This window comes from Oryzias melastigma, linkage group LG8 (genome assembly GCF_002922805.2).
Source record: "Oryzias melastigma strain HK-1 linkage group LG8, ASM292280v2, whole genome shotgun sequence".
Lineage (NCBI taxonomy): Eukaryota > Metazoa > Chordata > Actinopteri > Beloniformes > Adrianichthyidae > Oryzias > Oryzias melastigma.
In genome coordinates this window covers 15,002,701-15,015,299 of record NC_050519.1, presented here as the reverse complement: position 1 = coordinate 15,015,299, position 12,599 = coordinate 15,002,701, and the positions used below count along the sequence as shown (strand labels likewise).

The 12,599-nt window shown below is 38.8% G+C and overlaps 1 long non-coding RNA gene and 3 gene segments (V, D, J or C); 1 reads left to right on the top strand and 3 right to left on the bottom strand.

Annotated features, from left to right (window-relative positions):
* Positions 1-17: 17 nt before the first annotated feature.
* On the bottom strand, positions 18-1,029 carry LOC112146188. The segment is given in 2 exon segments: positions 18-919; positions 987-1,029. Coding segments are annotated over 2 exon segments (354 nt in total).
* A 2,240-nt stretch (positions 1,030-3,269) lies between these two features.
* On the bottom strand, positions 3,270-3,744 carry LOC112146465. The segment is given in 2 exon segments: positions 3,270-3,574; positions 3,676-3,744. Coding segments are annotated over 2 exon segments (345 nt in total).
* A 1,345-nt stretch (positions 3,745-5,089) lies between these two features.
* Positions 5,090-5,574, top strand: LOC118599071. Its single transcript, XR_004948351.1, has 2 exons — positions 5,090-5,414; positions 5,480-5,574. It is a non-coding gene; the product is annotated as an uncharacterized LOC118599071 (long non-coding RNA).
* A 5,037-nt stretch (positions 5,575-10,611) lies between these two features.
* LOC112146189 lies at positions 10,612-11,165 on the bottom strand. The segment is given in 2 exon segments: positions 10,612-10,992; positions 11,097-11,165. Coding segments are annotated over 2 exon segments (345 nt in total).
* Between the last annotated feature and the right edge of the window lie 1,434 nt (positions 11,166-12,599).

Below are 12,599 nucleotides of genomic sequence, written 5' to 3'. Positions count from 1 at the left end.
TTACCTTCAGTAGACACCACAGCAAATCAGCAAAAGACTCTAATGAAAACTCTAAACCACTCTGCTGAAAATAGTGTTTTGATGTTTTAAACATGTTATTGTGACATGTTTGTAGTCTGGGAGAAACACACACTGACATGTGGTGTGCCACAAAGCTCCATCCTTGGTCCCACGCTTTTTAACCTTTATATGCTTCAGTTTGGAGATGTAATCAGGACACAAGACATAAACTTTTACAGTAATGCTGATGACACCCAGTTATGTCTGTGTCTCCAGATGACATGTGACCCATTGATGAACAATGATGAACATTGTTGTTGCAGTGGAATCTGGTTGTTCTGACTGTAAGCATTCACTGTGATCATAGTTAGGGCAGGGACAAATCAATGTCCTGATGTGATTTACATTTATTTTTCTTGATTTAATAAAAATAATAATTTGTTGAACCAGTGTTTACAGGTATATATAAAATATATACCCTGAAGTGTTTAAGGAGGTAAAGCAAAAAAAAAAAATCATTGGTGATGTTAGAGCGCCTCCTCTGGTGGATTCATGCTACAAGTTTTCAGGCTCTGAGGGTTTTTGTTCAGGTCTGCTGATGGTTTGTATCACTGTGAATCTCTGGCACAGAAATACACAGCAGTGTCTTCAGGCTGCATGTTCTGTCCATTTAGAGTCACTCTCTTGTTGGAAGAGTCCAAAGTCATACTGAACTTATTCCTCAGTGAATCTTTGTAGTATTTGTTGTTGCACCCAAAACATTCACTACCAATCCACTCCAGTCCTTTCCCTGCAGGCTGTCTGATCCAAGCTGTCCAGTAGCTGCCCAGCGAATAAGAGACCTGACAGGTGATGGTCAGTCTCTGACCTGGCTGCAGACTCACAGAGTCTGGCTGTGTCAGCTGTTCACACTTCACACCTGAAGAGGACAAACAGTTTAAAGATGTAACAACAGAGAACAGAGTTTTTGTCTCAGTCAAACTTACAGGATCCAGCAGCCAGAAGCAGCAGAGGAACTACAGGAAACATGATGATGAAGAATATCTGATGGGAGTAACTCCTTCTCTGCTGCTAATGGAAACATTTCAAGCCTATATAAAAATTTCTAGATGTTTACTTTGCATAAAGAAAATTACTCTAAATTATAGAACTTTATGTAAATTTTAGCATCAGGTTTCTGGTTCCAACAAGTTTGTGTAAAAGATAAAATCTAAGTATAAAATAATATAAGATATTCTAATTAGAAAAGTGTTGCAGATTTCTCAAAAGAATAAAATCCCATAGAAATAATGTCTCTTATATAATAAAAACGTTTTAAAAATTTGCCATGTTGAGCAGCATCAGATTTGAACAATTCGTTATGATTTGGGGCTGCAGGGGTTCTTTGGGGCAACAAAAACTTAAAAATCTGTTTATACATGAAAACAGCAGTTTATAAGGTTATCAACCCAGAAGTATAGAACTTTAAAATGTTTACATTTCAATACATAAAATACAGTAAAATCAGCCAATATGTTTCATTTTTATGGTTCTTATGGAATAAGTATTATTTTACTATGAAGTGTGTTTTGGGTTGTGGGAAGAGGCTGGACTGACCCGATAAAACTCACAGACAGAGAACAGAAAAAAAACTACTGGATTTGAACCAAGACCTTCTCTCTATAAAATGAGAGTGCAGCTCCAGTAACTTTTGATTCAGAATCAAGTAACAAGAATAACTTTTTTACAATTCAAATGACAGCTGATGCAAAAATATACATTACCTATTTTCATTTTATTTCTCTTTGAGTTTTACTTGTTTTTTAACATCTATTTTTAAAAGTTTTCCACTGTTGTCTTGACTTTAATTTGCTTTCTATTATTTGTCACATGATGTCAGATTTAATTTTAATTTGTTTTAGTTTATCACTTTTGATAGAGTTGTACATAGATTCATCAAATATTTACTTTGAGTGAATTTAACTTCTCTTTCTCATAGTTTCAGAGAAATGTTTCAGGTGGTTTAAACCAATTTTAGCAAAAGTATTCAAGCATTCTCTCATATTACAGTAGTAAATCCTTAACAACAATGCAGCGTCTTCAACCTGTTCATGGTGTGTTCAGTTGTTTCCTGTATTTATATTATAGGTTATTTAAGGTAGAAATCAAACCCCACAGTCAAATCTACAAATCTGCAGCAATCCCTTTTTTGAATACATAGTTGATACAGAACATGGGAACAGATGAAAGCATCTACTGACACGCAAACTGAGCAGTGAAACAAGTTTTTGCATCTGCAAAGTTTAGTTTTTCTTCTTGTGATTTGGTCAAAGTTTCACTGCCTCAGCTGGTGTTCCAAAGACACAGACAGAGAGGAAATGACTCTTATGAACAGCTGCAAATCTTTAATGCTGGCTTAAAACAGAAGACCACGACACTCAACCACAATTAAATTCAGATAAAAACTAAAAAAGTAATGCTTTTTGTTCAATTTCCTTGTTAACTGTCATTAATGTCTGATGGAGAACCCAAACGCAACAGACAAGGTTTGGTGGCAGAAAAGTGAAACATTAAATTAACTGAAAAAAAAGAACAGAACAGATGACCTTACAAGGAAAAACTGAAAACATCACTGAGGGTAATTAGCTGAAATTAATACAGTGGTGAATCTTAAGCAGTTAAACTAATCTTCTTGTTAGAAAAATACCATTCAATTGTAACTTTGATATTAAAAGCCAACTTGCAACAAAAAATAAAATAAATGATATATTACTTAATATAGAAAGAATGATCTCACTGTTTCTATTCTCAAAAACAGAACATAACTGACTATCATTAGGCCTGTGTGAATGTTTTTATGATTCATAATTAAAATATCTGGAATATAAGTGCACCAGTCTTTTATTTTCAGGTTCTTAGAGTTCAGTTTTGTTATCTATATGTTTAGTGTTTTAGTCAAGTTCAGTTATGTTGTTTTTAAGTTTTAGTTTTAACTACAAACCCAGTCTCCTTCTTCTGCCTTTGCTATTCTGATACTAATAATCTTTACAAAAATCTAATTATGGGATAACTCAAATGTTAGTTGATTACATAAAGAACTTAACTTAAATTTCAAAATGTGTCAAACTGTTTGATTTAGATTATTCTTAAAACACAAATAAAAGTTAATTAGTGACCAATTTCTCTTTCCAGATCAATTACCAGTAGTGTTAGAGCGCCTCCTCTGGTGGATTTATGCTACAAGTTTTCAGGCTCTGAGGGTTTTTGTTCAGGTCTGTTGATGGTTTGTATCACTGTGGATATCTGGCACAGAAATACACAGCAGTGTCTTCAGGCTGCATGTTCTGTCCATTTAGAGTCACTCTGTTGTTGGAAGAGTCTAAATCAATGCTGAACTTGTTCTTCAGTGAATCTTTGTAGTAAGAAGCTCCAGTGCTTTTCATCCCAATCCACTCCAGTCCTTTCCCTGCAGGCTGTCTGATCCAAGCTGTGTTGTAGCTGCTCAGAGAATAAGAGACCTGACAGGTGATGGTCAGTCTCTGACCTGGCTGCAGACTCACAGAGTCTGGCTGTGTCAGCTGTTCACACTTCACACCTGAAGAAGATAAAAATATTGTATTTGCCAGTAATCTAAATCTATCTAAATCAGAGTGAAGTCAAAATACAGAAATGATCTTTTCTCTCAGTGAGACTCACAGGATCCAGCAGCCAGCAGCAACAGAACTACAGACAACATGATGAAGATGATCTGATGTTTTTACATGCAGCTGACAGCATCACATCAAGAGTTTATATGTAGTTGTGAGGAAATTGTAGTTTGCATAAAAAGCAGGATGTTGTATTTTCAAGTTGAAGGCTCCGTCCTACATGATTTTTTTCCTACAGGATAAAGCCCTAAAAGTTGTTCTAAATGTAATTATTGAGACTATTTTACAAGTGTTGGTTTCTGTATGTTTCTATGTTTATCATTTGGCTACTAAATAAGTTCAAGAACCATTTATGGCAACATTTATGCAATGAGTATCAAGGAAGTTTAAAAAGACTTAAACAATTATTTTGTATTTTCTAAGGGCTTTATCAATAAAACCCTTTTTAAGACAATGTTAGCTGTTTTGTACTGTGTGTGTCGAGTGCAGTAATAAACAGCAGAATCCTCAGCTCTCAGACTGTTCATCTGCAGATACACCTGCTTCCATTCCAATCCTTTTCCTGCTGTCTGATCCAAGCTACACGCTGATCATCGCTAAACCCTGAATATGTTTATGGATGAAGTGAATGAAGACATGAAGGTTGCTGGTGACAGAGGAGAGGATGCAGAAGACGGTGTTAAATGGAGGAGGTTGATTCCATGCAGCGACCCCTGAAGGGAAACGCCAAAAGGAAAAAATGAATATTCCGTTTGTTTCTGTTTGTTTTTTTTTTTCCTTCTCTTCGATGACTTTTTGTAACTTTTTGAGTCTTTGACCTTTTGATGTAATTTTACAAATCAATCTTATACACTTTTCATGAGGGCTCAGTCTGTAAAAAAAATGTTACATTATGTTTTTTTATGACTGAGTTTTATATTGATTCATAGTAAACCAAGTATTGATATTATCATATATTTGTTTCCTTTTTCACCCCCAAAAAACTTATAAGATTTACCAAAATAATATATACATATACATTTTTGCTTGTTTGTTTGTTTTTTGTCTGTTTGGTTTACATTTTTGCAGACATTAGTGTGTTTTTTCAAACTTGAGTGATCATTCTGATGTTTGTGGAGGTTTTTGTGCAGCTGCTTCACTGTCTTCAGTCACTGTGCTTCTTCGTGCACAGAAGTAATTTAAAAAAATATTTATTAAAAAATAATTTTGTCATGCCTGCCCTGCTCCACCCCCTCAAGTTAATCTTCTCCTGATTCCTGTCACCTGTGACTGTGCCTATTTAAACCAGCTCCTGCATCACAGCCTTGCCGGAACGTCTCAGCCTTACAGCCATGACTACCTGCTCCTGAAAAGCTCCAGACCCTGTTCATCCAATCCATTCCAATCCATTCCAATCCATTCCAATCCATTCCAATCCATTCCAATCCATTCCAATCCATTCCAATCCATTCCAATCCATTCCAATCCATTCCATTCCATTCCAATCCTATCTGACCTGACCTGACCTGACCTGACCTGGCCTGGCCTGGCCTGTTCAAACCTGACCTGTTTCTGCCTCACGACCACCCGTTCAGCCTGCTCCCCTTTTGCCTTTTGTGAGTACCTTCTCTACATTTCTCCTGGATTGATTCCCGTGTACCAGACCTTCCTTCAGCCTTGGACCTCCCTTCTGGACCACGGACATTTCACCCCCTCCTCCTCCTCCCTTTGCTGCTGTGTTTCCTGTTGCCTCATCCTGAGCAGAGATCACACTCCAATCCTCCCAGCCACTACTCCACCTTAAAGACAGTAAGCTACAGTAAATTCTACATTCCTCTTCCTTTGGCCACTGCTCACCTGTTCCCACTCCACAGAGTTCTGCACTTCCTGGTGGCTGGAGGAGATCCCTACACTGACTCACCTGTTCCTGCTTATCCTCCTGCAGCCTTCAATAAATATTTATAATCTGCTCCTGGTCTGCTCTCTTTTGGCTTGTCCTCAGAACCTTCAAAGCTGACAAATTTATTGAAAAACATATATTCTTCCAATTGATAATGACAGAGGCTTCATTACTGTCATTTTGTTCCTAATGAACAAAAAAATAGTTATTAATTATGGATAGGAAATTGAAGATTAAGCATGACAATAAATATTGCATTTTTTATGGGTTTTGTTTTGCAAAAAAACTGTTGAAATCGGCAGAGGTGATATATTTATTAAATAATTACCTTCCATCCATCTTCTTCCGCCCATCGGACTGGGTCGCCGGATCAGCAGTCCAAGCAAAGATGCACCAGACTTCCCTCTCCCCAGCCACTTCCTCCAGCTCCTCTGGGGGGACCCTGAGGCGTTCCCAGACGTAGTCTCTCCAGCATGTCCTGGGTCTTCCGCGGGGCCTCCGCCCAGTGGGGCATTCCCGGAACACCTCTCTAGGGAGGCGTTCAATTCAATTTAATTCAATTTTATTTATATAGCCCTAAATCACAAAGGAATTTGCCTCATTGGGCTTCAAAAGGGGGCATCCGGATCAGATGCTCGAGCCACCTCAACTGGCTCCGCTTGATGCGGAGGATAAGTGGCTCTACTCCGAGCTCCTTCCGGGTGACCGAGCTTCTCACCCTATCTCTAAGGGAGCACCCAGCCACCCTCCAAAGGAAACTCATTTCAGCCGCTTGCCACCACGACAAGCACCAGAGACAATAGAGGTGGAGAACATGGTCCACTTGGACTCAATGTCACCAACCTCCCTCGGTACCTGCTTGAAGTTTTCCCGGATGTGGGAGTTAAAGACGTCACTGACGGAGGGCTCAGCCAGACATTCCCAGCAGACCCTCACAGTACGTTTAGGTCCCATGTTCCAAAAGCCAAATTCCATGCCTGGGGTTTGGGCCGCCGTGGCACTTGTCTCCGACTGGTGCCCAAACCACAATGCACCGGCCCCTTCAGATCTCTCCTGCAGGTGGTGGGCCCACTGGGGAGTGATCCCACGTCGCTCCTTCGGGTTGAACCCGACCGGGGCCCGTGGGGGGAGCCCCAGCCACCAGGCGCTGGCCTCCGAGCCCCAACCCCAAGCCTGGCTCCCGGGTGTGGCCCCGGTGACGCCAATCCGGGCAACGTAGCTGGATTTCTGTTCTTGACACTCAAAAAGGGGTTCCAAACCGCTCGTTGTCTGGCTCGTCACTCAGGACCTGTCTGCCATGGGAGACCCTACCAGGGGCAAAAGCCCTTAACAGCATAGCTCCTGAGATCACTCGAGCACTCAAACCCCTCCACCACGTTAAGGTGGTGGTTCAAGGATAATTACATTTCAGTAAAGTTATTTAAAATGTATTTAATTTCTCATTTTTAAAGCCATAAAATGATTTTGTCTGCATTTGTTAGTGTATTATTTTTTTTATTCAATGAAGCCTTTGGATTAATCTTTTTCCTTTCATTGTAATGTCATTTTGTTCACTTTAAATGAATTGAGTATATACAAAGTTAAATATCAGTATTTATACCTTTTCTTGATTTGAACAAAAGTAACATTACAAAAATACAAATCAGATTCTTCAAAATACAGTTATTTTGTAGAATCTGATTTACCATCATCATTAACACAGAGGATGAAAGTAGAAAGCTGAAGATTTGTCTTAATTTTGTTTGATGGAACTTTAGATTTAGCTAAACTTAGGGTAATGAACTTTGAATTTCAACTAAATTATTAAGTTAAGTTTTTTTTTATATTATTTAAATTTTGGCCTCCTGTGCGATTGAGTTTGACACTCCTTACATTATATATTAAACACTTAAGTTGTTACATCTTCATAGCTGCTGAGTTTTTATACAGGTTTGTATCACTGTGGTGCACCCTCACACAGTAATACACAGCTGTGTCTTCAGGCTGCAGATTCTGTCCTGTTATTGTCACTGTTCCTGCAGAAGTGTCTCTGTTGAAGCTGAACATGTTTTTCAGAGCTTCATTTTGTTTCGAGCTCCCATCAGACCACACAAGAAGAATCCAGTCCATTGGTTTTCCTTCTCTCTGTCTGATCCAGCCTGATCCATAGCTGCTACTAGTCAGTGAATATCTAGAAACCCGACAGCTGATGGTCAAAGACTATCCAGGCTGAACAACCTTTGAGTCTGGCTGGATGAGAGCAATACTGTCCACACCTGTAGAAACACAAACCAACATCATCTCCATCATTCATCTGAATATGAAATGTTTCTGATCTGATTCTTGCTGTGAATCCACTGAAATCTCCTCACAGGATCCAGCTGTCAGCAGCAGCATCAGAGCTGCAGAGAACATGGTTGATGCTGAAGATGAACTCACTGAGCTCTTTCTGACTCACACTCACACTTCACTTCATTATATATGGACACTGGGTTTGCATGTTTTTGATCTACAATGAAAGTATTTTTTTTTATTTACTAAAATATGTCAATGATTTCAACAAAAACATAAACTTTTAAAGAGGTTTCATTATTTAATTAATGTTTGTGAAAATACTAGATTGAAATGTTAGAATTTAATATAGAAACACAGCAAAACTAAGAAAATATTACCAAATTAAATAATCTTTAATTTCACATTTTGCTTTTACCTCTTACATTTTTAACAGTGGCGGGCCGTGCATTTCACACCTAGGCCTTCAGTAGTGCTCCATCTGAATCAACCCAACCCTCAATAACTATTTTATGGCAATAAAACTTCTACTGCAGGTACAGCTGCCACACACATAAAAAAAGCATAAAAAATAACCTGATAAAATTGCAATAATATTTAGGTATATAGCAAAATTTTACTCACCAAAAATCCGGATTATTTGTACACAAAATCCATTCTTTCTATCCTCAAGAAGATTTCAATCACTCTGTCGTGCAGGTTATCCGTGCGTTTTAGTTCCATCAAGAAGTCCTTTTCTATCGCCATGGAAGCTAATGCTGAAAGTCGAGCCTGCCCTGACGTATTGCTGGCATAAGTTTTAATTCGCTTCAGGGCTGAGAATGTCCGTTCAACAGAAGCAGTGGACACGGGGCTTGCTAGCTTCGGAGTTGCCCGACCCCGCTTAACAATGTCCAGCTTTTCTTGAAAAGTCCGTCTTGAAAACGGCTTTGACAGTAAGTCTGCAACCAAATCCATTTCTTCTCCTCCTTCAGCCATTGTGGATTGACAAACCAGCTATTATATTCGATTTATTTGCCTGTGAGGGTCGCTACGGATTCAGTTTACCGGCTCTTCCTAGTACACTCTCCGATTATCCAATCACAGCGCGTGAAAATCCTGACGTTTCCGTGGGCCAGCTAGCTGGCCTATCACGTGGTCTCCTCCAGATCTGATTGGTTGAAGCAACAGCTTGGTCGACAAGTATTTTATGCTACAGGGCCCGCAGAACTGATTGTGAAGGCCTTCAGGCAGATTTCTTTGACCCTAGCAACAAATGGTGCTGCAATGTGATTGGTTAATGCTTAAATAGGAAAATACACGTCTGGAAGCAGCGCAACCAGGGAGACAGCAATGAAAGGACGAAGACAGAGCATTTGGAATTATAGAATACGTATTCACGGAAATAAATAATAATTAATATCAGTCTGTGATTCAGATATTTTTAGGCCAGCAGAGAAGGCCTTGCAGGCCCTGACGGCCCGCCACTGATTTTTAACAAATATCAGAGAAAAACTATCAATAAATGAGTTACAGCGTCACAAGCATAAAATGTAGACGTTTACAGACTTTTCTGATCATCTTATTTATTTTCAGGTTTAATTACATAATGACCTAAATATTGACAACATATTTTAAACTAAGCGATTTTGGTAAAGATGTTTTTTTTCTAATCCTATAATCACAAGTTTTGAAAATGTTGTTGAGGGTGAGACAGTTTACTTAGAGTGAGTAAATCTCAGAATAAAAATGTATTTCCTTTGATCACTTTGAAAATTACAATCATGTATTTGACTCAGATCCAAAGTAAGAATTGTTTTTAATCCCTTTGTTTCTCTCACAAGTTTCTCTTGTTAGATTGTCTTAAGTCTCAATGTTAACTGGAGTTCTCAACATCCATTTCAGCTGTTAATTAATACAACACCTCTTATCTTCTGATTTTCCTGAATCGGCTTCATTAAAAGTTGTATTATTTTTTTTATTGATTTCAATCTTTTCTAACTGTTTCTATCAGGAAATAAAATGTCAGACTCAGAAACTGTGCACGGTCTTCTGTTCGTTGACTGAAGCAAACCTATCTGACATTTAGTGATCACATGGTAAACCTTATGACATTTCTTTGTTTTTTACTTTTGAAAATGCTGAATAATCTGTCCCTATAACAGTGACTTTTCTTTAAATATGGGAAGAAAGTGACGTGAGAGCGCCCTCTGTGATCTGTTTTCAAGTCTTCATTTCTGAATGTTTTGGTTCAGATCTGCTAAAAGTTATAGAGAAAAATGACTTTACAATTTTGCTAATTTTTTTAAACGATTAATGTTCTCTAAGACATTTTAAGAACAAAACTAAAGCAAAAAGATAAAGACAGAGATTATAATCACATCAAATCAATCAAAACAAAGTATTTTCAAAATTGTGTTCATCTTGGTTGGGAATCCCTTTTTGTTCATTTTTTATGGAATAATAAAATTATAAAAATTTTACATGACACTCTAATTGTTGTTAAAGTTGTGTTTTTCATATTTTTGCTCCTCTTTTATTTCTCCTTTTTTAGGTTTGTCACATCTATGTTCGATCTTCTATGTAATTTCCATAAATTTAAAGTTAATTTTGCTGGAGGTTTTTTGTTTTAACCGCAAAATTATTTTTTCTGAAATTTGCATTTTAAATGGTATTATATAATCACAACAAATAAAACTATGTTCCCACTGAAAAGTAATGTAAACATTTACAAAACATTTCATTTAAGAGTTAAAATTAATAAAAATAGCTACATTTAAATATTGCATGAAACTTAAACAAAAGTTAATTAGTGGCCAACTTCTCTTTCTAAAAACGTTCACCAGAGGTGTTAGAGCGCCTCCTCTGGTGGATTCATGCTACAAGTTTTCAGGCTCTGAGGGTTTTTGTTCAGGTCTGTTGATGGTTTGTATCACTGTGACTCTCTGGCACAGAAATACACAGCAGTGTCTTCAGGCTGCATGTTCTGTCCATTTAGAGTCACTCTCTTGTTGGAAGAGTCTACATCAATGCTGAACTTGTTCTTCAGTGAATCTTTGTAGTAAGAGTCTCCAGTGTATTTCATCCCAATCCACTCCAGTCCTTTCCCTGCAGGCTGTCTGATCCAAGCTGTCCTGTAGCTGCCCACAGAATAAGAGACCTGACAGGTGATGGTCAGTCTCTGACCTGGCTGCAGACTCACAGAGTCTGGCTGTGTCAGCTGTTCACACTTCACACCTGAAAAATAAGAAAATGTTGTATTTAGAATAAATATATCTAACATTGAAAAGTCAGGGTGAATTCAAAATACAGAAATGATCTTTTCTCTCAGTGAGACTCACAGGATCCAGCAGCCAGCAGCAACAGAACTACAGACAACATGATGAAGATGATCTGATGTTTTTACATGCAGCTGACAGCATCACATCAAGAGTTTATACATATGAAGAAAGACGGTTTTGCATAAAAAAGTAGGATGTCCATTTTCTCAAAGGAGGTTCCATCCTTCCTCAACATCCTACTTAAGAAGTTTATGAATTATGTTTTAAAAGTTGATGTTTTGGATGACTTAGAAAGTAATGATTTTGGCATTTCTATGTATTATATTGACTGTGATAATTTTGGTCAAATGTATGCAGTATGTTGGAAGAGGGTTTTAAAGAAAACAATTTGTGTTTTATAATGAGCATTGTTTTAAACATAATAATAATATAACCTAATACAGGGTCTATTTTTGCTGACAGTGCTGTCTGCTTTGTTTCTCTGTGGTGTTTTTGTACAGAGTTTGTGTCTCTTGAGCGCAGAAATAAACAGCAGAATCCTCAGCTCTCAGACTGTTCATCTGCAGATACACCTGCTTTCTGCTGTTGTCTCTGGAGATGGTGAAGCGGTTTTTCACTGACTCTGAGTAGTACATGCTGCTGCTGTCAGGGTTGATAGTAGCGATCCATTCCAGTCCTTTTCCAGCTGCTTGTCTGATCCAAGCGTTCCAGTAATCTGTATCAAACCCTGAATATGTGCAGATCAGTTTGTGGGATTCTCCAGGTCTTTTAACCGCTGATTCAGACTCAGTCAGTGTTTGAGCTTCAGTATCTGCAGACACAAAACTCATTCCTTATTGTAGTCTAATCATTTCTCTTTCCATCAGTCTATAAAATATGTTTCCTACCTGTCCAGTTAAAGAACAGGATTAGAAAAGTAACCACAAAGTCAAGTTTATTCATTGTAGCTGCTGTCATTTCTGTGTCCAGTCTAGAGAGTTTGTCAGAGATTTTCAGAGTCTTATCCTCTTTAATACTCATGGAAACATGGAGGCAGATTGTGTTTGCCTCAGCTCCTCCTCTTCCTCTCAAACAAACTTTTAGGAAGATTTGTTCAAGTTTCTGTATTTATGATTTTTTTAGTTTTGAAAGTTAGTTTTGGAAAATTTCTCTGTTTTATCTTTGAAATTCCGCTACGTCGCCCGGATTGGCGTCACCGGGGCCCCACCCTGGAGCCAGGCCTGGGGTTGGGGCTCGGAGGCCAGCGCCTGGTGGCTGGGGCTCCTCCCACGGACCCCGGTCGGGTCCAACCCGAAGGAGCGACGTGGGATCACTCCCCAGTGGGCCCACCACCTGCAGGGGAGCTCTGAAGGGGCCGGTGCATTGTGGTTTGGGTGGCAGTCGAAGGCGAGTGCCTCGGCGGCCCAAACCCCGGTCATGGAATTTGGCTTTTGGGACATGGAACGTTACCTCTCTAGGAGGGAAGGAGCCTGAGCTTGTGCGAGAGGCTGAGAGATACCGACTAGATATAGTTGGGCTCACCTCTACGCACAGCCTGGGCTCTGAAACTCAGTCCCTCGAGAG